This window comes from Mandrillus leucophaeus, unplaced genomic scaffold, assembly GCF_000951045.1.
Source record: "Mandrillus leucophaeus isolate KB7577 unplaced genomic scaffold, Mleu.le_1.0 Scaffold118, whole genome shotgun sequence".
NCBI lineage: Eukaryota > Metazoa > Chordata > Mammalia > Primates > Cercopithecidae > Mandrillus > Mandrillus leucophaeus.
Genome location: NW_012100098.1, coordinates 1,308,164 through 1,332,871, shown reverse-complemented (window position 1 = coordinate 1,332,871; position 24,708 = coordinate 1,308,164). Strand labels below are relative to the sequence as shown.

The window sequence follows — 24,708 nt, the reverse complement described above, 5'->3', positions numbered from 1 at the left end:
AGCCTCCAATCCCTGGGCTCAAGTGATCCTTTTGCCTCAGCCTCCCAGGTAGCTAGGACTACAGGCGCTTGCCACCTGGGATTGCTGGGATTTTAGGCATAGCCATCACCTCCTGGCCTCATGAAATTCTTGACTATGAAATTCATATTCATATTCAGAAATTCAAACTCCAATTCAGAAATTAATAAAATAGAAAACAAAGATAAAATGAGAGAGCTGGTCTCAGCTCTAGGCCTCTCTTGGACGGTTATGTGGCTTATCAATCTCTTCTGAGTTTTGAGAATGGAGCCTGCCCTTCAGGGTCTTCAGGGGAATGGATAAACTCAAGCCTCTGAACTTTAGCCCAGGGGCCTGGCTGTGCTGTGCGCTGAGCCGGCATGAGGTCTATTTGCTTGCATTTGAGTCTCCTGATTAGTTGGTCACCTTTAATCCTTAATGTCTGCTGTAATAATCACACCATCACTAATAAGCCTTTACAATTGTTGAGCTATTATAGTTCAGAGTGCCGGAAGCAAGAGATGTGGCTTTCCTGAAAGGAATAAACATAGCCACCTCATCAAATGCCCAAGCACCCTGTGAGTTAAGTAGGGAAGGGGTGTGCCCCATTTTACAGATGAGGAAAGCAATGCTCTATTTGCCTGAAGTCTCCTTGCTGGTGAGTGGGTGGGCCAGGACACAAATGCTTCCACGTCCCTTCCCGCTATTCCTTTCCTTTGAGACACCTGTTCCTCCTTTGGTCTGTCTCCTAACTGAGTTCCTTTGTGTTCACTTGAAGTCCCCCTTCCTCTAAGCAGCCTGTTCTGATTCCCTGATTCCCTCCACAAACCCTTCTCTTCCCTGACCTTTGATAGCACCCACTTCTGCATGTGGCGAGGAAGTCCAGGGTGGCTACCTTGGGTGGATATCTCATCTCTCAGCCTGACTGTGAACTTCTTGCGGTGGAGGGGTGGACCCTTGTCTTGGAGGAGTCTTAGCACAAGGCTGGGCTTGGAGGAGGTCCTCAATCCTTATGCGTTGACTTGGGATTTGATTTGGCAGGATTGGGCCCATACCCATCAGAATACAGTCTGGGTTGTGTCAATTCCCAGTAGGGCAGAAGTGCTTAAGAAGAAAACCTGCCACCACTGGGGAATCCCTGGCATGTGTGCTAGCTAAAGCAGCCTGTGTGGTGCCTGGATATGTCAGGAGGCACTGGGAACATAGGACAACATTGGTGTAGTCTCGGGGCAGGACAGTGTATTAGTCAGCCTAGGGGCCTGGCTGTGCTTATAGTGTGTTCTTAAACACACTATAAAGAAATCCCTGGCTGAGCGTGGTGGCTCACGCCTGTAATCCCAGTACTTCAGGAGGCTGAGGCGGGCAGATCACTTGAGGTCAGGAGTTTGAGACCAGCCTGACCAACATGGTGAAACACCATCTCTACTAAAAATACAAAAAATTAGCCAGGCATGGTGGTGGGTGCCTGTAATCCCAGCTACTCGGGAGGCTGAGGCAGGAGAATTGCTTGAACCCGGGAGGCGGAGGTTGTAGTGAGCTGAGATCCGGTCACTGCCCTCCAGCCTGGACGATAGAGCAAGATTCTGTCTCTCACACACAGACACACACACACACAAAAAAAAAAAAAAAAAAAAAGAAAGAAAGAAAGAAAGAAATCTCTGAGACTCAGTAATTTATAAAGAAAAGACATTTATTTTGGCTCACAGTTCTGCAGGCTGTACTGGCATGGCACCAACATTTGCTCAGCTTCTGGTGAGGGCCTCCGGAAGCTTACAGTAAAGGTGGAAGGTGAAGGGGCAGCAGGCATATCACATGGCAAGAAGGAGGGGAGAGGTCTCAGACTCTTTTAAACAACCACATCTACGTGAATTGAGTGAGAACTCACTCATCACCAAGCGGATGGTGCTGAGCTATTCATGAAGGATCCTCTCTTATGATCCAAGTACTTCCCACCAGGCCCCACTTCCAACACTGGGAATTACATTTCAACATGAGACTTGGAGGGGACGAGCATCCAAACCATACCAGACGGTGAGACAGGAGACCTTTGTGTGTCCAAGCTGCACTGGTCTGAAGATATAACTAGGTCCCTGGACTTTTTCTCCCTTAACTGGAAAATTCCTAATGTTCCATGGTCAGCCTGATTGACCAGTGGCTGACCGGCCCTGAGAGGGGAGATAAAAAATAGACATACAGCTTTCTCCATAGACAAATCTCAACACTTTATTCATCCTGTGGCAGCGAGAAGGGGACATGGCCCCAAGATAGCCAATCAGGTGAGGGGGCTGGAGCGTGTGCCATCTATCCAGATAGTACATACAGACTGATCATGCAGAAACAGGAAGGGAAGCAATAAGTTAAAAGCCACATAAGTTATGAAAAAATAATATATACTTTATATATCTTGTATCCCCACTGAGGATTTGCTCCCTTGGAAACCAATGAAGAGCCTGAGGAAAAGCACCAATCAGCACCCTCTTTTGGGACTTCGGGGATGAGAATATCTGAGTTCCCATGGCCGGGGAGTCAGTAACCCGCCAGTGCTCCCCACAGGCCTGGGGGCCCAGACCTCTGGCCAGCATGTCCTGGAAAATGAGATGAATGAATCTAATGCAGTTTAGAAGAGGAGGTGAGGCGAGGGGCAGGGAGGGGAGATGAGAGAGAAGGAGGGAAGGAAGCTGTGCAGTGGGAGGCTGGTGCCACTGGGATGCCTCTGCAAGCCTCAGCATTGAGAGCCAAGAGGGGGAGACAGGAGTATGCCTGCCAGCACCCCCGTCTTCTGGTGGAATGTGGAATTTCCCTCTCTGGTAGAGCCCTTGTAAGGCTGTCATTCGGGCCCCACAGCTGGACCTCAAGGGCTTGGAAGCTCCCAGACTTGCCTGGACTGTGCCTTCTTGGTGGCCGACCAGAGGCAGGGGGAATGGGCATGGAGGGAGGAGGGGGACAGGGTGAGGAGAAAGGAGGAGCTCTAACTCCATAGGTGTGGGGAGTTCCTGGGCTCCTCCATGAATGCCGAGGAGGGGAGGGCAAGGCTATTTGGCCCAATGGAGAGGAGAACAGAGGCCCTGAGAAGTGAGATTCTTGGGAAGTAGACCTGGGGCTTCATGGCAGGGGTGGGACCAGGGGTCTCCAGGGCTAGGTGCACCAAAATCAGGTGTTTGGGCTGGGAACGACCTGGGCTGGGGGTAGAGAGCTCAGATCCCAGGCTGGTAGGATGCCAGTATGGCAGGGAGGTGAAAGGAAGATCTAATGCTCCTGACTAATCTCAAGCTGCCATCTGGCTTCCACTCCCAGGGAGCTGATTATGGCAAGAATAGCTTCCGGAGAAGGTGCTAGGAGCTGGTTGGGAGCAGCCTGTCCAGTTCTGACTGTGGCCTACTGGGAGGGACCCATAGGAGGAGGGAGGGGTGCAGGTGTTCGGGCTGATCTCTGGGGCCCAGGCTTAGGTCCCCAACACCCAGGGCCCCTCCTCCCTTCACTCCATAATACTGTCGGGTCTCTGGGGAGCCCAAGGAGCATGGGAAAGCCAAGAGGGTCTTCAGCAGCCAGGCTTCCCAGGAACTCCAGATACAGGACAGGGCCCACATCGTCCTCCTCGGCTCCCGCCCATAGGTGGATGGGCCGGTCCCAGTCTCAGTTCCAAGGCAGAGGCAAGGCAAGGCTTGAGATAGGAGTCAAGGTCAAGGACTGGGCAAGAGTCAGAAGGGCCTTGGCAGAGCCCAGTGCTGGAGGAGGGGCCTCAGAGGAACAAGGAGGTGGAGACAAAACTGACCCCTAATTCCAGCTCACCCATCAGGAAAACCTCTGGCCAGAAGGTTGGAAGGACGGGACTGTGAGATACTGATATGGAGCGGAGTGGCTCTGAGCAGCTGCTGATGCTCCTCTCCCACCCTGGCAGCCCACAAAACAGCAGTCAGTTTTGAACCCCCCCTCTCAGTTCAGTATCAGATTTTGCCTCTCCTCCCAACCTAGAGGCTCCAAGCTGCTTTCTTGAGTCTAGCTTAAGTCCCTTCTGCTGCAGTGGAGTGCCCTGGGGGTCCTGGGGTCCCGTCGCCTCACTCTGAGACCTCCGACTCCTGTGAGAAGTACTTCTCTGACATTTCGGTGATTTGGATCACGGGGCCTTTGCTGCCCTTCTTCTTTCGGGAGGGGGCCTTGGAGAGGCCCGACCTGGAGGCAGCTACAGGGAACATAAGGGGTAGGGGAGGGAAGGGGCTGGAGGTTTGGGAGCCACTTAAAATGATGCCTTTAGGATCATGATCCCCTACACCCTCACCCCCACCCCACCATGGGTTCTCAGGGCAAGAGGACTCACCGGTTTTGCACCTGGACTGCACAGCGCTGACCACAGTGGCTGAGGGCAAGTCCATCCTGGGGGTGAGGGGTGGGGGGTGGGAGAGGGATATGATGGGATGTGAAGGGAGCCTGTGGCTTAGACTGCCCTGGGGGCTGGCAAGTGGAGGGTAGTTCTTGGTGGTCACTCCCAGCCCTGGGGTTGTTCTGTTGTGTGGCCCTGGCTAGCCAGCTTGTCCTCTGTGGACCTCTGGCCCCTCTCCATGGCATAAATGGCTAATAGCACTGAGCACTGAGTTTTGACAGGCATTTGCCTGCATAATCACATGAATCATCCCTGCCACAGGTGAACCATGTTTATGATCAGCCCACTTTCCAGATGGGAAAACAGGATGAAATGAACTGGGCCAAGGTCCCAGTTTGTAAGTGACTGAGCCAGGACTTAAACCCAGGCCTGCCAGGCTCACTGTATCATGTTGGAAAGGAGAAGTGACTTTGTGTAGGCCTGGGCCTCCAGCCCTCCTTCCCCTCCAGCCCTTCCTCACCAGCCCTGGCTCTCACCTGCCCTCCTCGCCCTCCACCAGCTTCCTGTAGGTGGCGATCTCAATGTCCAGGGCCAGCTTGACATTCATCAGCTCCTGGTACTTGCGCAGCTGCCGCGCCATGTCCTGCTTGGCCTGCTGCAGGGCGGCCTCCAGCCGGGCCAGCTTGGTCTTGGCATCCTGGAAGGCCAGCTCACCCTGCTCCTCAGCTGCCTTGATGTTCTCCTCCAGTTTCAGGCACTGCAGCCAGGAGGACAGAGGGAAAGGGCCTGTGAGCAGGGGAAGGAGGAGCAGGCCAGGGCCAGGAGTCATCTCTGTCCTTGGTGGGGTTGGGTGTGGGGAGGGAGGGCTGAGCAATGGCATTTCTGGGTGTGGTAACTGGTTGCCATACAGCAAGAGGGAGTTTAGTTCAACCCGAAGAGGCACCTTCCCAAGGCCAGCGGAGAGCACCACAAGCCACTAAAGGAGCCTGTTCTGGCTGTCCTTATGGGGCAGCACCTGCCCTGAAGGTTTGTCCTGACTGGAAGCTGGGACTTAGGCCTCTACTCCCTCCTCTCTGTGTAGTTGGTGGGGGGCTCCTAGGAGGGAGGCAGTGGGCTCTGGGTGTGCGTGGTGTGGGGGTTTCTAACGTTCCAGCAGCCTTGATCAGTTTATAGAGTATTTTTGTATGCGGAGCTCACACGATCCTCATAATTACTTTAGGAGGCTGTACTATTAACCCATTTGACAGATTAGGAAACTGAGGCATAGAGGCGCTAAGCGACTCACCCAGGGTCATTCAGCACACATGACTGTGTCTCCCTGCTCTCCTCCCCACGTCCCCCAGATACTCACATGGCTCTTGACAGACAGGATCTGGGACCGCAGCTTCTGGATGCGTACATTGAGGTCCGCGATCTCGCTGCGGCTGCTCTGGAGGCTGCTCCCATACTCGGCCGAGCGGGTGACCTGCTCCTCCAGCTGGAGGTACGTGGAGGTCTCAGTGAGGGGCAGCTCAGTGCCATTCCCAGCACCCGTTACCTGCCTCTGCTTTTTCTTGCACCCCCCAGTCCCATCTCCAACTCTGCAGCCCACCACGCCACGCCAGGCTCCCTCTGCTTCCCCTATCACCTCACTTTCTAGGTGGCCTCCTCCTGGCTGCCCTAGCTGAGCCCCATGCCCACATCTGGCCTGGCATTGCTGATAACAGCACCACCTCGAACTCCTGGAGGGCACAGACCAGCTTCTGTGGTCTCCCCCCGCCCGCCCGCCCCTGTGCTTCTCCATTCCTCTCTCATAGACTCTCAGGACAGAGAGCTGCAGGCAACCTCAGCCATCACCAGTCCACCCCTTCCTGCCACCCAGAGAGCTGTCCAGGCTGCTTCTCCTGCCCTGCATGGTCAGCCCCACCTGGCTCCGAGAGTATGCCTCGGCCTCCTCCAGGCTGCGAGCCGCGACGGCGTCATACTGGGCCTTCACCTCCTCCACGATGCCGCTCAGGTCGATGTGGCAGCGGCTGTCCATGCCAACGGTCACCGACACATCCTTCACCTGTGCTGCCAGATCCTTCAGCTCCTGGCCGGGCACAGGTGTGGGGGCTCAGGGCTGGTGGGGAGGGCACAAGGACCCTCAGTCCCACACAGTCCCTTTGTCCCCGGGGTGAGCAGGGAGTGGAGCTGCTCCCTTCCTGTCCCTCTGGAGAGATGATGGAAGACCGAATGCCTCCCTGCTATGTCTCCCCAGCCAGGACTCTCAGAAGGCAGCTCACTGCCCACTGCTCACCCACCCACGGTCCTCCTCTCTGAGTGGAGGGCAGGCTGGGACTGTAGGTTCTAAAAGCTACCCCGCAAGCTTCCCCACTGCCCGCCCTGCTGCCCTCTCCCCAGGAGGGATAGCCTCCTCCTGGCTGATGGGAAAGGGCCCGAGAAGTCAGGCTCTGGGGCTGTGAATTGGGCCCCTCTGTTCACTGTTTCATTATTCTTGTGCTGTGGGGTGCAGCTCTGCCTCTCCCACTGGGCAAGGAGCTCCCTGTGAGCCTGGCAGAGCCGTGTTCATCTCTGAGTCCCTGTGTCTGGGAAAGGAGTGCCTCAGTTCATTTGGTAAATGTTGGGAGGGAAGCAAGTGAGTGACCAGGGTTGGGGAGGGCTGGCGGCTGACAAACCTGTACTCCCCTTTCCCGGCCCCACTGAAAGCCAACAGCCTGTGAGGGGCCTGGGCGCAGCCTTGGTGCTGACTTCAGGGTCTCCCTGGAGACTCACTGCCCGCTCCCTCTCTAGCCAAGGGACATTGCCTGGACGACCACAATATTTTCACCATCTCCTCCCTATCCCTGGAGACTTCTGGAAATGGTAAAACCCACCATTCCCCGAGGAATTCCCTACAGGCTGGACTGTGTGCTGAGCGCTTTCCACACATCCTCACCAGGCTGGCACTGCTGCGGCCCCAGAGGAGGAAACTGAGGTACAAAGATGTTGTGGAGACAGCGGTGAGTGGCAGGGTGGGCCCCAGAGCAACTGCTGCTGTTGCTGCTGTGACGCTCCTTTAGCGTATGGAGACAAGGGGCTGACACCTTCTTCATTGTCTTTCTGGCCCCAGGCCAGCTTTCTCTCCTGGCCACAGCCTTGCAGCTTTCTAGCCAGAATGCTCAGGGGTGTGTAGGGAGGCAGGTGGGACCAGGGATCTCTAGAGGCTGCAAAGGGCCCTGGGTTGCGTACCCTGGAGATGCTGAAAAGGGTAGGGCCTCCCTGTGGGAAGGAGGAGCAAGGGGAGTCAACCGAGCATTGTGCCGAGTGAGTTGATGGCGGGGAGGGGGCCAGGCAGGAGGTGGGTGTTGGGCGCAGACACACGTGCTCCTTCTGGCATTTACAGTCCACCCCGACCCCTATTTCAATCATCAAATTTCAGTCAGCGTTCCCATTTTGCTCACCGCCTCATAATTTTTTAAACGTGTTTGTTTGAATCAAGATCCAAACAAGGCCTGTACACTGCAGTTGGTCCGTATGTCTCTAGGTCTCTTGTAATCTCCATTTCTCTCTTTTTTGTTCTTTGCCGTTGTTATTATTGAACACACTGGCTGTCTGCCTTGCGGAGTCCCCACAGCTGGGTTTGATTGTTGTACCCTGTGCCAATGTTCAATGTGCTCTTCCGGCCCCAATATTTCCTGAAAACTGGCTGGTGCACCTAGATGCCTGCTGGGATCCAGGCTCAGCTTTTTAGCTCCTGACTGTGTTCTGATCCTGGTTCTTAACTCTGGGCTCCCTCCTGATCCTCTGTCCCTCTTTCTGCTCAGAGAGTTTGTGCTGAGGCCTTTGGTTTCTGTCTCAGGCAGAGGCTGGACTTCTGAACTGTAGACAACAGGGATGAGGGGCCAGCTAGGGCTGCGTGGGCAGCCGCAAAGGCCTATCTGGGAACTGACTCTGCCCACCAGCACCTCGTGGTGACAAGGATGGTGTGGAAGTGGCAGGCATTCGGAAGCCCCTCTGGGGGACAGCCTATCTCTGCCCTGGAGTTGGCAGGACCCTGAGCTCAGTGGCCAGCTGCCCTTGCGTGTCTCCTGCTGGGGGTTTTGGTTGATCTTCAGATGAAAATATAAATCTCTGGGAAAAGCAGGCTCAACCCGTGCCAGAATAAGATCAATTGTTACCATAGCCCCACCTCTCCTGCCCCAGTCACTAGCCGACATTTCCCATGTGGCACCAGCACCCTGGCTGGGGCTTGGCTGGGGACAGTTTCAGAGTTGCAGCTTTGAGGCTGTTTTGGTTGACACATTGTGGGCATCAGTGGGGGTGGGGGGCCCCAGATAGAGCCCTCCAGTGTGCTTCTACAGGAGGGCCTAACTTGGCATTCGTTATGGCCCCAGGAAAGGCCAGCGCACTGTGAGGACGCGCTATAGTAGGACTTCCCAGTCCGGGTGAAAAGACTGGCCAGACATTTTCTGGAATGAGGCAGGCTAAGCAGGAGCTTGGTAAACAAAAGCAGGAAATGGAGCATTCAGAACATCCACAGACCTGTTCAGACATGCAGGCCCCTGCCGGGCTGCAGAGAGTATGACAATGCTGGCTGTGTGGTGTGGAGGTGCCCCATGGGATGGGCCCCCTGCAGAGCACGTGAGCCTCCAAATGGTTAAGAATTAAGCCAAAGTCCAGTTCAGGGCTTCCCTTAGGAGGCTGCTGTGCGTGTGAGCACCCTCACTGTGTTCCCCACGTCAGGGTAGATCGTGACTCTTATGGAGTAACAGTGTTGGAGAGTAAAATGTAGCGCTAATGGCTCTGGACACTGAATACCATCACTTCCTTTTTTTTTTTTTTTTTTTTTTGAGACGGAGTTTCACTCTTGTTGCCCAGGCTGCAGTGCAATGGTGCAATCTTGGCTCACTGCAACCTCCGCCTCCTGGGTTAAAGCAATTCTCCTGCCTTAGCCTCCCAAGTAGCTGGGATTATAGGCATGCACCACCATGCCCAGCTAATTTTGTATTTTTAGTAGAGACGGGGTTTTATCATGTTGGTCAGGCTGGTCTTGAACTCCTGACCTCAGGTGATCCACCTGCCTCGGCCTCCCAAAGTGTTGGGATTACAGGCGTGAGCCACTGCGCCCGGCCAATCCCTTCTTATTAGTTGAGTAACCCTGGTCAAGTTTTTAAATGTGTCTAAGCCTTGGTTTTCTCATCTGTAAAATGGATCTAATTATAGAGCTGAAAACAGCTCATGTTTATTGAATGCATACCATGTGTCAGTTACTGTTCTAAGTATTTTAGGATATGTTAACAAAAAAAATCCTCACAACAGCCCAGTGAGGTAGATGCTATTATTGTCCCCATTTTATAGATGGGGAAATTGAGGCATATAGAGATAAAATAGCCTGCTCCAGTTCCCACAGTTACTGAGCCAGGATTCAAATCCCAGCTGTTCAAAATCTGTGCTGTCTTAATTATTATCCCTACTTCATAGAGTCGTCGTGAGGGTTAACTGAGATTAAGACTGGAAAGTACTTAGCACAGTGTCTGGAATATATTAGGTGCTCACTAAACAGTAGTTAAGGATTCTCTATTATGGTAATTGGTAATAGTGATAAAGCTGGGACGAAGTGTCCAGAGGCAGAGCAGCCTAGTCTTGGGGCAGCCTCCATGCAGAAGTTTAGGCAGCACTGGCTTCTCTCTGCAGGGATGGGCCTCCCTCGAGGTGTGCCTGGCTGCAGGGGGTTGTCAGCAGATTCCACAGCTAATCTCCCTGGAGCCAGAGTGTAGGGGTGGGGTAGGTGGCATTCCAACTGGATGCAGCCAGGCCCAAACACACTTGGGAGCTGTACTGTGTCTCAGAAATTGCGGGGGACCCTTCCAGCCTGTGCCCCCGAGGAGAGAGGCAGAGGGTTTGCAGCAGATGCGATCTGAGCAGATCATGGCCATGAGCCGCTGCTCAGTTGGCTGGGAAGGGCTTTTCAGAATGTATCCTGGCCGTGTGTGTGTGTGTGCACGTGTATGTGTGCACACACATGTGTTTTGGAGAGAGGAGAGGGCTGTTTTCTGGGACACAGGTGTGGGCCTATATTTCTGATCTGGTGTCTGCTCCAAAGCTGAAACTAGAGTATCGGGGCCTCCTGGGCCACTCGTATTCTTCCACCTGAGGCAGACGTGGCTGGCACAGTCTTTGCTCAGAGCTGCTCTGTCCAATGAGGTAGATGTTGAAATAATTATATTTTGGATATATTGGGCTAAATAAAATATATTATTAAAATTATTTTTTCTGTTATTTTAAAATGTGGCAACTAGAAAACTTAAAATTACATATGCAGTTCACATTTCTATCAGACAACACTGAGTTAGACACCCTCTGGTGTGGGGAATATTTTTGGCAAAGAGTCAGCATTGCCCTCTTAGCCTGCAGCAGTGTATGGAGAGAAAGGCAAACCTCCAATTTCAACCCCATCTTTTTGCTCCCAAAAGTAATAATAACTGCTGTTGTGCCCTGGCCCCTACTGCCTTCACCGCAGGCCCTTCTCCGTGGCAGGCTCAGGATAGCACAACCACACCTGAAACCCGCTGTGTGCCACCCAGCCCCAGTGCCCACTGGAGGCTGCCTGTCACACTCAGAATGAGGTCCGAGTCGTGAGCCAAGTCTATGAGGTGCTCTCTGACCCGAGGCTCCCACCCTGCCCTGTGCTCTGACCGGAGGCTTCTTTCTTTTCCTTTAATCGCCAGGCTCCCTCCTGCCTTAGGGGCTTTGCATAGCAATTCTGTGCCGTCTCCAGTCTGCACCGGGCTGGATCTCTGCCACTCTTGGGGAGGGTACTGCCTCTGAGAGGCCCTGCCCATGGGCTCTGAGGCTCTCCACTCCCTCCAGCTCCAGTGCAGCACCCGGTGTCTTTGCATCCCAGAATCTGTCACCCTGCAAAGCCATCTTGTCCAGATATTTGCTGACTTGCTTATGACTTCTCTCAGCTAAGTCATGCCCTCCTTGAGAGAAGGGAGCTTGCCCAGGCTGTGGCATCAGTGCCTGGCACTTAGTAGGCATGCAATAAACATTTGTTAAATGAATGAGTGGGCTGAGTCCTCCTCACAGCCCTATGAGGCTGGTGCTGTTACTCTCTCCATGCTACGGATAAGGACACTAAGGTACAGAGAGGAGAAATGACTTGCCTAAAGTCACAGAAATAGTAAAAAAAAAGGCCAAGTTGGGATTGGGGCCCAAGGACTGCAAAATCCAAAGGGAACCCACAGGCCTGGCTACTGGGGCGGGGGCCAAGAAGTCTTGTGGGGTACGACTGGGCAATGCTCAGGAATATCACTGGTTATGCCCAGCCTTCTTCCAGTTATGTCTCTACAGCTGCAGGGCCTGCATCCTGGCTTACAGCTTGAGCTCTGAGCTTGCCGAGACATCAGTGAGCAGGTGGAGAAACGCTGGGCTCGGGTTTCAGAATCTGCACTCCACCTAGGCTCGGCAGAATCTGCACCCACCCATGGGCTCAGCCTCTCAGAGGCAGTACGAGTGGGTGGAGGCCCAAGGATGGCAGAGATCCAGCCCAGTGGAGATGCGAGATGGCCCTGCTGATGCCTGCCCGGGCTGCACAAGCCCACAGTGAGTCTGGGCAGAGGGGCCCCTAGCCCAGTTCCCACCCAGCTAGTGGGCATGGTGCCCTGGTCAGCCCCACAGCACTTGGCCTGGCTGTGGGGGGATTTGCTAGGGCCAGGAAGCTTTTCAGGGCTGTGGGGAGAGCAGACTGCCTGGGACGGCTGCCTTCCTGCTGCTCCAAAGGGTTTGCTGTTCTCTCTGCTATGCTACATCTCGTGGCCACAAACAAGACTTAGTTCCACGGAGGCCCCAGCTGGAGGCTGGGACTACTGGAAAGGCGTGTGGCCCATGACAGGGCCATGAGGCCCGGTCTTCCTTTCCACAGGATGCAGCCATGAAGCTGTGGTCAGCAGATCACAGGGCCATTTTAGCAGAATCTGTAAGTTGTGGTGGTGACTTTGATCTCGGCCTTGACCTTAGCTGCACTGCCATAGCCTGGCACCAGCAGTGTGCAGCACTTAGGTGGCCAAGCCCTGTTATCCCCAACAGTGGTGCTGCCTGCTCCTAGCTGAACTGAAGACCTCTGTGGAAGGAACTTTAGCCCAGGAGTGTCACCCCTGAACCTCCCCATCCCTGAAAGAAGCGGTGTGGAGAGGAGGACTCCTATCCTGAAGGGCGCCTGGGAGTCAGCAGTTGGCATGGAGGAGTGGTGTCCCGAAGCCAGCGGCCGTGCCCATTTGATGGCTGTGCTGACACATACTACGCTGTTCTGGGCCCTTGTACACTAGGCCCCACTGAGGACTTAGGAAACAAATGCAAATGTTTCCATTGTCTCCATTTACTAGGTCATTAGCCAAAAATGGGGAAGAGGGAAAGGCAGGCCTATCAGAACTAGCACTGTGAGTGCTGTGGTTTAGGCTGCAGGAAATAGAGAGAGAGATCAGTTCAATCAGAATGCTTGTTCCAGGCCCCTGGGTTCCATGCTCCTGAGGCCAGCCTCCCGACCCTTGTCTGAGGCACCTGGTCCCCCACATGCCCTCAGTACTCTAGCACACAAAGATACAGTTCTTCTGTATTCATCTCATGGAACCGGCCCATGTTCCATGAGATGAATGGCCAGGAGTCAGGCAGGGTTATTGACATAATCACAGGAAGGGGTTTAGGAAATTATTATGCTGGGCCTGGAAATCGTAAGTGACTGTTGGAGTCTCCATGTCTCCATGCCCCACCGAATGGCTGTGCTTCCCCTGAGTCCTTTACCCATGGACCAGCCAGCTCTGGGCTTGGCGGGACACTGGCCCCATCTCACTCACCTGCTCATAGATGGTTTTCATCAGCTCCACGAAGCTCTGCAGGCTTTTTAACTTGGTTTCCAGTTCAGTCCGACGAAGACACTCTGCATCCAGGTCCTGGGGTTGGGAGCAGCGGTGAATGGTGGGAGAGGGAATGGAGGGTCCCCGGGCAGGAGTGGGCTGGGGGGACTGCCTCATGGGTGAGAGTGGGGGTGATTCCAGAGGAGATCTGGCTCAGAGCCTCGAAAAAAGAGCTGGATGGGGATGGGGGTATCTCCCTGTCTGTCTGTTGGTCCTGGGACTTAAGCCTCTGAGGGCTTTGACTGGGCATAAAGGAGAATAGGATATCTGGAGGGAAAGAAGGCCCAGGGCCCATGGGAAGGAGCCCCTGGGGCAGGCTGGGCAGGCTACCTTCTTCAGCTGGACAAAGGTGAACTCCATGTCTGTGCGCTTGGAGATCTCATCCTCATACCTGGGAGGGAGAGAGGTGTTGCTCAGCTGGATGTGGTAGGGGCTTGGGCCTGGTGAACACCCCTTGGTTGGGGCTCAGGGCCTCTGCTATCCCACCTGGGGTCTCTTTGCCAGTTAGAAAAAAGCAGCCCATCTTTCTCCCTCTTGCGTCTTCTATGACAAGTCCTCTCTCTGTCTCTCCCCCCACAACCTCCTGGCGTTGGTTTCCAGTTCCTCACTCCCTCCTGATGACCCCGTCCTCTCCCAGCGGCTTCTGCCCTTTCCTGGCTCTGCTCCACACCCAACCCCCTCCAGGAGGCCTCCCTGATTGTGCAGCCCCTCACCCTGGCACTTTGTCCCCTCATCTTTACCTGACCTCCTTCCCTGACAATCTCAGGTTCAATCAAGTCCGCTGGGAGCATCCTGCTCACCCCTCACCTCTCCCACCTCCATGCCTTCCCTGCAGCCCCAGCCACCTCCCCTCTGCTTTGTGAGCTGGTAGGACACTAACCCATTGTGTTCCCTCCAAAGGGAGGATGGGAAGAGTGTGAACTTTGCTGTCAGCTGGACCTCCAGTGTGTTTTTGGGCAAGTTGCATCACCCCTCCTCCCTTGGCTTCCTGCCTCTAAGGGGTATGCGTGTGCCCACGTGTACAGGGGGCTGACAAAACCCACTCCTGACGCAGTGACAGCCAGCTACAGGCTACAGGCCATACTCAACAAAGCACAATAATGCTCTTCTCAGTTTGGACTTCTCCTTACTCACTCCCACCTTGTGTTTGGAACAAGGACATCACTGGATGGGGAGGAGGGGACCCCCAGATCCCTGGCCCGACCCTCTTCCTCCAGTCAAGACATTTGTCTTAGTCCCCGGGGTGGGTGTCTGCTGGCTCCAGACTTCTTACTGGCCCCAGTGGTCGTGGGGATTCAGCAGCTTCTGTTTTTTTCCCTCCTGTTCGGGGAATGCCTGTATCACAGGCAGCTCTAATTACAGCCGCCTGCCTACCTCAGGCCCTGGCCTCCCAGCAGGGCCCCGTCACTCATCACCCATTGAGCTGGCTGTATCTGGCGCCCCTCATGCCTTCTTTCCCACCAGCCCACCCGAGGAGCTGAGGGGTGTGGACCCAACGGCAGGACACATGCGTTTCTGGTCTCAGTGTGCCGGGGCCCACACCCTCCCTGGCCACTGCCTTGGCTGCTAAGAGTCTGTTTGGGGCTCTGATGGTATAGGTCCTGGGGGCGGGGCAGAGGAGCAGGCTGGGGAGAATGTTTTGCTGTCTAGGCATTCCCAGAGAGAACTAAATGGGACTTGAGTGGGGAATGACAAGTGCTGAGTGCTTCACCTGCACTATCTCCTGTGGCCCTCAAAGCACCCAGTTAGGGAAGTCCCATTAGTTTCATTTTACAGATGAGGAAATGGAGGCTCAAGAGAGGGCTGGGGGCTCCTGGAGTGTGCTGATGAAGCAAGGGGACTAGAGCCAGGCTACTTGGGCTGAAATCCTGGCTTCCTTGCTAACCAGCTGTGTCCTGGGGTGCGTTCCTGTGTGCCTCAGCCATGATCACGTGATGCCGTGACAATTAAGTGGGGCAATTCACAGAGTGCTTGCAGCGGGGGCAGCACCTGCTGGGGCTCAGCCCCTCTGCTTTGGCCTCAGGAAGCCTCGCGGCAGAGCACAGGTGGCTGTCTGCCACTCACCCTGCCTGGGGGAACATAAGCAGGGTGAGTTGAGGGAGACTAGTGGCCTGGCAGCTGCCCTGGGAAACCTCCCCTGGCAGAGAAGGACACCAGGAGTAAGGGGACTGGAGGGGCCGTCCTCACAGTATCCTGGCTAGGCCAGGTCTGCCTTGACCCTGGACCTCTAGGTGTGCTTTGTGGGTGGGGTGGGAGCAAGCCCTGAGCCCCAGGGGAGAGGACAGTGGGGAACATTGGGCTGAGGCTGGATGATGGGTTCCAGTCTGGAGCCAGTCCCCTTAACGCCAACACTGTTTCATCTCCAGGCTTTATGCCAATTAGAAAAAAGCCCCCTTCCTCATGGGCTGTTTGACCTTGTACCAGCCTGCGTGGTCTGATGCTTGGCTGGATCTCAACCCCTATCCACCGCCTGAATCATGTACTCTTGTGGAGCGCACAGTTTGCACAGCTGTATGTGGCATCTCTGAGTCACTTGCTGTGTGGCCTTGGGCAAGTTGCTTCCCCTTGCTGGGCCTCTGCTTTGTCCTTAGGAAACAGGAGGGGTAGACTGCTGATCCTTGGGGTTTCTGCTACTTCAAAGCCTTCAGAAGTCTCCATCCCCATAGAGGCTTAGGTCCGCTATTCCACTCCCAATCCTCTGCCAGTCTGTCAGCCACCAATTCCCAAACCCGTTCTCAGGACTTTTTTAGCTTGTCACACCTGCACCGCCCCTGCCCCCAACTTGTTTATTTCTGGGAGTGAGGCTGATCTCATCGGCTCTGTAGAGACAGGGCACAGCCCTTCCCTACTGGGGCTTGGCCTGGCATCTCCTGGCTCCTGGGGGCCCTAGGCTTTGCACAGCCAGGCTTTAGCTCCCCTGGCTCTGGCCTGAAGACCGAGAAGCCCTCCAGCTAGGCTGTTTGCCCAGTCTCTCCTTCCTAACTCGGGTGGGTTCCCTACCCAGAGAGAGGAAGAGAGGCTCAGCCTAAGCAGTACAGTCAGGTAGCAGGCAGATAGAAATCAGGCGGCAGCCAAATGAGGGGGCTGAGCCAGATTAAAACAACAGGTAGTGTGTGTATAGGACTTCCAGTTACAAAGTGCTTCCATGGACGTGATCTGGCGGAGCTCGTGGGAGCAGCCTTACCCAGTGGCTGGCTGGGGTTAGGGATGGGACTTAGCATGCAAGGCTGTGTAACTGAGGACAAGCCCTGCCCTCTCTGGGTCTGTTTCCTTCCCTGTAAAAGGAGGATCCAGGACTTCCTCTAGCTCTGGCATTCTCTGATCCTTTGAGGGCCGAAGATCTACTAGGGATCAGGGAAGTGGGTCACAGATTCTAGTGAACTGCCCTGACTGCCCGGTCGTGGCCAGGCGCTGGGAAGCTGGGCCTCTTGGGGCGGGTGGTCAGCTGCCCTGTGTGTTTCCCTAGGCCTGGGAGGTCAGGGCTGGGGAGAGGCGTTGGGTAAACTCAGCCTCTGGAGTCCAGACAGCTCAGGTCTCTGGACTCCCGGATGGGACAGGTGCTCTCCACCCTCCAGCCTGCCTGGTCAGCTGCTCTGGAGGTTGCAGGTCTCACCTCAGATTGGCAGGGTTTGGGGCTGGGCGGCAGCACTGCAGGAGAGGAGGCCAGAGGTTCAGCCTGCCCTGTCCTCGCCTCACCCTGGCTGGAGGTCTCCTTGCAAGTAGACCAGACCCAGGAGGTGGGCACAGGGGCACAGCCGCTCTCCTCTGCCTCAGGCTCCGTGTTGCTGAAGCCCCGCCCACTACCTGACCAGAGAGGGTCACCTCTCTTCTAAGCAGCCCAAGTGACCAGCCTTCCCCTTTAGACTGGCCCATTCAGTTCAGCAAACCTGTGTCAAAGACCTGCTGTGTGCTGAGAACTTCAGCGTTCTAAGGATAGAAAAGCTGCCATTTATAACTGCCAGTCACCGTGCCACACTCTCAACTTCCTCCTTAGGTTAGATACCTACCTTAGGTTGGCATCGACCATAATCATTCCCGCTTCACACAGGAAGAAACTGAGGTTCAGATATTAAGCCACTTACTGGAGGTCACAAAGCTAGTGACGGGTGAGGGTGAAGATTAAACCTCATCCTGGTCTAATGCCCAAGCGGGGGCCCATAAATGCTCAAATATACTGCCCAGCAGCTGTCTGTCTGTCTGTCTGTCTGCCCCACTCAGTTGTAAAGGCACCTTGCATACTGGGGCTGTTTTCCTTTTCTGTCTGATTCCAAGTCTACCTTGATGTCCGGTGTGCATTGCTTCTCTACTCAAATAAAACCCACTCTTTCCATGCCCTGCCTGCTTCCCCGTGGCTTTCCTCTCCTTTCCAACCCAATCCAGATCAAAATCTAAAGCCACATCTAAAGCAGAAACCCATCTGTTCTAGTTAGTGACGTAATTTCCCATTGCCAGAGCAATGTGTGGGCAAGAGCAAGTGTGTCCACAGGTGCAAGGGGGCGGCTGCTCGAGGCAGGGGTGTGGGTTATGATGATGCCCAAGGGCCAGCAGGCGCAGGGGTTCACTGGGAGCCAGCACAAGATTCACTTTGTTTTAAGGGTCGCTATTAGGGAGGGGGCGGCTGTAGGTTCACAGCCATATCCTCAGTATTTAGAATACTGCCTGGCACATACCAGTCCCTCAATAAACGTCTCAGGTAAAGAAATGTTCCAGAACATCTTCCCTCTTTCTCTGGCTTAAGTGCCTCCCGTCTTAGGACAGCTTGTTCCCAGCCCTCAGGCCTTGCTCATGGCTCCCATGGGGCTCTGTGTACCTGATTCGAAACTCCTCGACCTTCTCCAGCACCTGCAGCAGGTTGGCCTCCAGCTGCCCCCGCTCCTGGCTCACTTTGCACAGCTCCTCCTGCAGCCGGCCCTGGTATTCCTCATAGAGATGCCCGAGGTCGAAGATGGCTGAGTCCTGGCCCTGCAGGAAGCTCCAGCGTGTCTCCAGCAGCTGGTTGCGCTGTTCCAGGGCTTGCACCTGGGAGAGCAGGAGGGCGGTGAATGGGTCAGGTGTGGACCAGTCGGGGGCTGAGGCCCCGGGCTGACCAGCAAGAGCCCGCGGGGGACTCCCTGGGAAGTGGCAGCTCATCTGTGCACACCACCCAGGGCCCTCACTCAGCAGAATGCACCTCCAATGACTGATTGTTAAAACTGAAGATGGTAAGATAAGGACAGGATCAGAGCAAGGTGGAGCCAATTAGCAAAGGTTTCCAGGCGAGGGCAGGGCAGGGCTGGCAGAGGAAGGGGGGATGAGGGTGTGAGAGTGCCAAGCATGCGACAGGCTCTCCGTGCCTGCCTGGGGCTGGGGCGGGGGGATCCCAGGGAACATGGGGTGTCAGAGGCCCATCTGCCCCCTTCCCGCCACGACAAGCGTGGTCTCATCTTGTCTTGGAAACTCAGCAGGGTAGGGCCTGGTTAGTACTGTGGTTAAGCGCTCATCCTCTCAACGACGCAGCCTCTCTGAACCTCAGTTTCCCCAGCTAGAAGTTAGGAGTGATAACACCTGCCTGAGCGGTCCTCTCCTTCCCTCCACCCTGTCCAGCCCAGCTCAGCCTGGGACTCTCCCTGCCTCCTCCCCACCCTGCCTGTCCTCTCTACTCTCCTTCCCATCACCAGGCCTCTGCTCTCCCCATTTGTTCTTCCAGCTCCCTCCTGCAGGAAGTCCTCTGTGACTCATGTTGAAAGACTCCCCTCTTCCCTCCAGCACCGAGGCCCTCAGTTTAGCTGCTTCTCCTTTGTCCTGACCCACCACTCTCGCCATGGGACTGCGGGGACACCTGGGGATGTGCTTTGGGATGGGACCAACAGCGAGTGCTCATGTGGCCCCTGCTGTGTGCCAGGCCTTGCTCTACACGCTTGACCCATGAAATCCTGCAGCACCCCCATGGGTGGGTACTATTATAAGCTGCATTTTACAGATGAGGAAACCAGAGGTGATGGAACTCGCCCAAGGTCACAAAATTAGCGAGTGGCAGAGCCAGGCCTGGAATCCAGGCACTTTGGGTTTAGAACCTTTTAACCACTGTGACACATGCCTCCTGTATGTTGCTGGAGTCACTGTGGGCCCTGGGATCCCGGCTGCCCTTTGTGGGCTGGCTTCTGCCTCCAGTTAAGGACAGTTTTGCCTCGCGGTGAAACCCTGGAAGGGCTCTGAGCCCTGCTGCACCTCTCAAACTCTGCCTCCCATATGCCTCTTGCTGGCAGGGTCCTGCGCGGTCCTCCCTTCCTTCAACCCAGTCCAGCCCAGCTCAGCCTGGGGCTCCCCCTGCCTCCCTCCTCCCCACCCTTGCCTGTCCTCTCTACTCTCCTTCCCATCACCAGGCCCTCCCCTCCTCCCCATTTGTTCTTCCAGCTCCCTCTTGCAGGAAGCCCTCCATGACTCATATCTTGAAAGGCCCCCAGTTTACCTGTTTCCCATTTGTCCTGACCCACCACTTTCCCCATCACACTGGAAGCCATCTGCTCCCCCTTGGGGCCTCTACTCCCTTGGTGCCAGGGATAGGCCATGAGGGTAGGCCATGAGGTTGGAGGCCTGGCTGGGGCCTGGCTCCCGTCAGTGTGGGTGGTTTGTCATGAGGATGTTGTGATAACCAGCCCAGTGATGCTCCCTATGGTCACAGGTGAGTAGCTGGGCCTTCTCCTGCCACTGGCGGTGCTGCTGGCCCAGGCTCCCAGAATCGTAGCCTGAAAAAGCTGCCAGCAGCCTTTTGGATCAGCTGGGCTGGGTCCTTCATTTACAGAGGAGGCAATGGAGGCCAGGGGTGTCAAGTGACTTCTCCAGGGTCTCAAAGCAACTTGGTGGTCCAGCTTCCCAGACAACCCCATCTGACAGCCACTGCCTACTCTGCACCTTCGTGGGCTCCCGAAGGGTCAGGTGGGGCCAGCCCCTCTCTCTCTGCTCTGCTTCTTCAGGGTGTCCTTGTTTTCCCTGAAGTGCTTTGACGATCCTTCGGCATTCACAGCAGACGATGCCAGCGGGAATACTGGATGATGGCGTTTGACGGTGTTTGTGGGCTGCCATTCCCCTGCGTACCTGTACTGGTAGATTCTACTCGAAGCCAACCTTAATCCTGCTCTCTGCTGTACTCACAGCCAAACAGGTTCAGTAGGGATGGAGGTCAAGAGGGTTTCTGCCCTGCCTTGTGTGTGTGAGAGGGAGCGTTGGGGGGGCAGGTATCTGTTCACCCCACCTTGCCTCCGTTTTGACAAGCAGGAGCTCCATGTTTACACTGAGGGTGGAGTGAGAGGAGAGATGTGAGGCTCCTTCCTCCACCCATGAGCAGCAGATAAATCTTCACACCAGGAAGTTCTTCCTACTGTCTAACCTCAATTCCCTATGCTTCAGCACTAGCTCGCTGGAACATGGTGTGTGTTTGGCCAGCCAGTCCAGCTAGAAGGCATTTGTGTCTTAGGGGATTAGGGACAGCCCCCTGCTTTCTGCTGCCCTTGGGGGAGTCTCTGGTTGTCTCTGTGGGCGGGGATGGAAACTCATCCCCCACCTGGGACCTTCCTTGTAGAAAGGCTCCTCCCTCTCAGAACAAACACCTAGGGAGGGCTGATAATCCTGGCGCCCTGAGAGGTGCCAGGTTAATTGCTCCAACCCAGGAAAACTGTCGAGTCTTCACCTCTGATTCCTCCTCTCTGCTCTGCCTGGCCCTCTGCCCTTAGATCATACCGTAGCAGCTGTAGCAGGGACCTCTCCATTTTACAGATGAAGAAACTGAAGCCCAGTTGAAAAGTAGGGCCAGGTTGGGGCTGAGGTTAGGGGAGAGACCTGTTTTGTAGGGGAAACCGAGCAGTCTAAACTGGAGCTCCTGGAGGGAGACAGGCCGGACATCTTAGAGGCTGCAGGTCCCCAGCTTATAGGGGAGTGCCTCTGGGCCACACAGGTAGTGTTCCTCAGCGGGGGCCGTTGAATCCCCGGCCTTCAGCCAGACGTTGGCTTTGGCCAGGGAGCCTCACAGCCTCATCAGGAGTGGCTGGTTTGTGCTTTTCTGCATACAGGCAGGGGGATGGCTGACTTCAGTTCTTCCAGAGGTCACACAGGCCTTGGTGAAGACATTGTCTCCATCCCTCTGTCTCCAGGCATTTTACCACTGCTCATGGGTTCCCTCTCTACAGCCTCCCCAGGATGACCTCAGGCAGTCCTGCCTCTTACCTCCGTCTCCATCCCCTCTGTTGTCCATGTGTGCGTGAAGGCAAGAAGCCCAGCCAGCAGCCTCTGCTGGAGGTCGGCTTTGCTCCCTCCCTGCCTCCCCTGGCCTCTTCTGCTGCTGCTGCTTCTCTTCATCCCCCTTCATCTCATGACTGTGACCTTGCCAGTCATTCTGCTGGGATGAGCTCAGGGCCACTGGCAGAGCAGAGCAGAGCAGAGCAGAGGAATCTGGGGCACAGAGAGGGTAAATGGCTTGCCCAGGAAAACGCAGCCAGCAAGTTGAAGAAACCACACTGCTCCAGGGCCTCTGCCACCTTCTGAAAGTCTCTGCTCCTCCTCATTGCTCCCTGGTTCCTCTCAGTTCCTCAGAGGGCCCCCACCCCTCTCCTCTCTTTGCCCAGAGCCCCTGCCCACTGATCATGGCATCTCACCCCAGTCCTTCCTCTAAGTCCATACCTTGCTCAACAGCCCTGCGTTGTACCCCCTGCCCACTGAGTCCCTTCACTCCTCTATCCCGCAGGGGGCCTCTCCCCACCTCCTCTCCATGCTCCTGCCTGGAAGGGGCTAACTGGGTTCTAGCTGCTCCCTGGGCCAGACCCATTTATTTAATTTTTTATTTAACAGTTATAATGCACTTAACATGTACCAGGTATGTTCTAACTGCTTTTCAAAAATTCTCCCATTTGATTCTGATGAGCCCATTAACCTAATGTGTGCTGAGGCACAGAGAGATTAAATAATCTGCCCGAGATAACACAACTGGTCAGTGGTGGACGGGGATTTAAACCCCGCAATGCTGCTCCAGATTTCACATCTTAACCGCTGCCTGCTTCCATCTGGGCCCTCACAGCCTCCACAAGGAGGCAAGGAGGGTGGGACTAATAGATCTTCTTCATAGAGTTGAAGGGTCAGCTGGGACCCCTTGGGGCAGAGCTCCTGCAACCAGGGCCCCCACAGGGTCGGTACCCACAGCTCCCTGTGTCCCACCCTGAAGGGCACCCCATCTCAAGGTCAAGGCTAAGGGTTGGGAGGCTCCAATTCTGCTAAAGAACTTCAAGGGCATTGCCCTGGTCTCTAGGCACAGGACCCCAACCCCGAGGGCCTCCTCCCTGGGCTTACATCCCCCCATCCCCGTGGCAGTGGCACAGGGTGATATCAGTGCTGGTGTTTGGGGGAGAAAAATCACCCATCTGAGCCAAATTACATAGCTCAGTGAAGCATTCCTTCTAAAGGATGAAACTGGGTTTGGTGAGGAGCTGGCTCTGTAGGGACCTGCCTCCCCGGGGCAGCTGGGCTGCTCTTAGAGGGAGAACCAGCCCAGCAATGCAGGGCTCTGTGCAGCTAGGGCTGGGGGAAGGGATGTTCTGCCTCAGTGGACAGTGGTCCTTCCCCTCTGGGTACCCAGGGGTACCCCAGGTGTGGATGATGAAACTCTGGTCTAGGCACATGAATGGAAGAGGGAAAGAAAAGATTCCCACCACAGAGACCACTGACTTCGTGTCTCAACAGACCTGAGTTCAAATCCAGACCACCATTTGTTGGTTGTGTGACCTTGGGCAAGGCACTTAGCCTTGCTGGTCCTCAGTTTCCTCATCTGCACGGTTGGAAAAATAACAACCACTGCAGGGTAGCCGTGTGGCTTGAATGTCATTGCATTTGCAAAGTTCCTTCAGAGGGCGAGGCACAGGTAGATGCTCAATGCATGTTACTTTCTTCCCTCTGCCCCTCTCTGTGAGCTCCCACTTCATGGGAGAGACCAGCAACGTGCAGAGGAACACAGAATCAGAGGCCAAGAGCAGACAAGGACGGAGCCAGGGGCTGAAGGCTGGACCTCTGGTTTACTGGGAGGGTCAGAAATGTGCAGTTTTCCTTATCTGTGAAATGGACATAAAATTGTCTTCTCCCATAAGGTTGTTGAGAGAAATACAGATAAATGTGAAAAGCATCAGCACAGTGCCTGGCACATAGTAAGCAATTAACCGATAGCAGCTGATACTGTCATGATTATTCTTGAGGGTGCAGGAGGGTGCAGAGTCAGGAGGAGTTTCTTGGAGAAGATGAGTAAAGAACAGATTTGGGAAGTGGATAGGACTTCCTTGGGAGCTCCCTTGCCCTGGGAGCGGAGATGGACACAAGTACCCCAGACCTGTTGCAGGCCATGGACAGTGGAGTCTGGGAAGGGTGGTTGTGATGCTGAGGCCACACTCCCTGCAGTCAGGCGGGGTGCAGGGTGCAGGAAGGCCCAGCTGGCTACCCTGTTCTGACTTGAGGCATTGTCCCCTGCATTCCTATCTCCTGACACCCGAGCTGCACCCTCACTTGCGGCAGTCTGGGCCGCAGCCCCACACACCCCGTCCATCCTGCTGGCTTTTCTGACTGGGGCAGCTGAGAGAGATGCTGCGGGACCAGAGGCTTGAGGGATAAACAGGAGCGTGGAGCCTGGGAGGCCATCTCCCCTGTCCACCTGCCTCAGAGTAGGACCGCAGAGCACGTCTCCATCAGCCATTCCTGCAAGAGGGCACCCCTGGCCACACTAGGTGGTCCTTCCCAGTCCCTGTCTAGGTGGTGGGTGACCCCAGGTCATGCAGCATATTATCAAGACATCCCTCAAAGGCCATCCTGGGGTCCCTTTCTCCCCACATGCCAGGATGGATCAGGGACTTCCCTCCCCCAGCCTCTGCTCAGAGCTAGGCTGCCGGGTTAGCAGTGCCATCTCCCCATTGGCTGGGTGCAGGGGTGGGGCGCAGTGATCGATGCTCAGGGAAACACAGAGCTTGGCTACCTGCCCGGGCCTGGCAGCCCTTCATATTTGGGACCCCCCCCACTTGTGCTCACCTTGCCAATCAGGGAGGCAAATTTATCATTGAGGGCCTTCATCTCCTCCTTCTCCTGGTTCTTCTGCTGCTGAACAGCGGGGTCCAACTTGAGGTCCAGGGGCACCAGCAGGCTGGGGTTCACAGTCACCTTGGAGATGGTGCCAGCCGACAAGCAGCCTGTGAGGCTGCGGGAGCTGAAGCCCAGCCCGGGGTCCCCGCAGGTGTCCCATCCGGAGGTTCCAGGCCGGGGGCTGCCCACCGGGGTCACCTCACAGCTGCTGAGGCTGCTGAAGCCAACCACGCAGGAGCGGCAGGCCATGGCGCCCCCGGCCGGAAGCAGGAGGGCCCGGGGGCTGAGTGAGTGAGCCTGGGAGTGCAGCGGGTGGCGGGCTCTGGTTGCTCTGGTCACAGCTGGGGCAGGCTGGGGACTGAGGAGCAGACACCTGTCGCACAGTGCTCATTAGCTGCAGGAGGGCGGGACGCCTCCCAGCCTGACCAACCTGTTGGA

At 55.5% G+C, this 24,708-nt stretch overlaps 1 protein-coding gene across 2 annotated transcripts; it reads right to left on the bottom strand.

Annotated features, from left to right (window-relative positions):
- Positions 1-1,666: 1,666 nt before the first annotated feature.
- On the bottom strand, positions 1,667-24,624 carry KRT80 (keratin 80, type II). Of its 2 annotated transcripts, none has more exons than XM_012002237.1 (9): positions 24,220-24,624; positions 17,999-18,207; positions 13,519-13,579; positions 13,129-13,224; positions 6,222-6,386; positions 5,667-5,792; positions 4,852-5,072; positions 4,313-4,368; positions 1,667-4,212 (listed from the first exon to the last, which is right to left on the bottom strand). In XM_012002237.1, exons 1-9 carry the CDS (start codon positions 24,517-24,519, stop codon positions 4,178-4,180), a joined length of 1,269 nt encoding a protein of 422 aa, XP_011857627.1. In that variant the 5' UTR covers positions 24,520-24,624; the 3' UTR covers positions 1,667-4,177. The 2 variants fall into 2 exon arrangements, with proteins under 2 accessions (XP_011857627.1, XP_011857618.1); XM_012002228.1 differs by having other exon boundaries at positions 1,667-4,177.
- Positions 24,625-24,708: the final 84 nt, after the last annotated feature.

Coding starts and splice junctions, on each gene's coding strand:
- KRT80 (XM_012002228.1), bottom strand. CDS start 24,519: ATGGCCTGCCGCTCCTGCGTGGTTGGCTTCAGCAGCCTCAGCAGCTGT. Junction 13,225..13,518: donor CCTTTGTCCAGCTGAAGAAG/GTAGCCTGCCCA, acceptor TCCCAACCCCAG/GACCTGGATGCAGAGTGTCT. Junction 5,793..6,221: donor AGGCATACTCTCGGAGCCAG/GTGGGGCTGACC, acceptor ACGTACCTCCAG/CTGGAGGAGCAGGTCACCCG.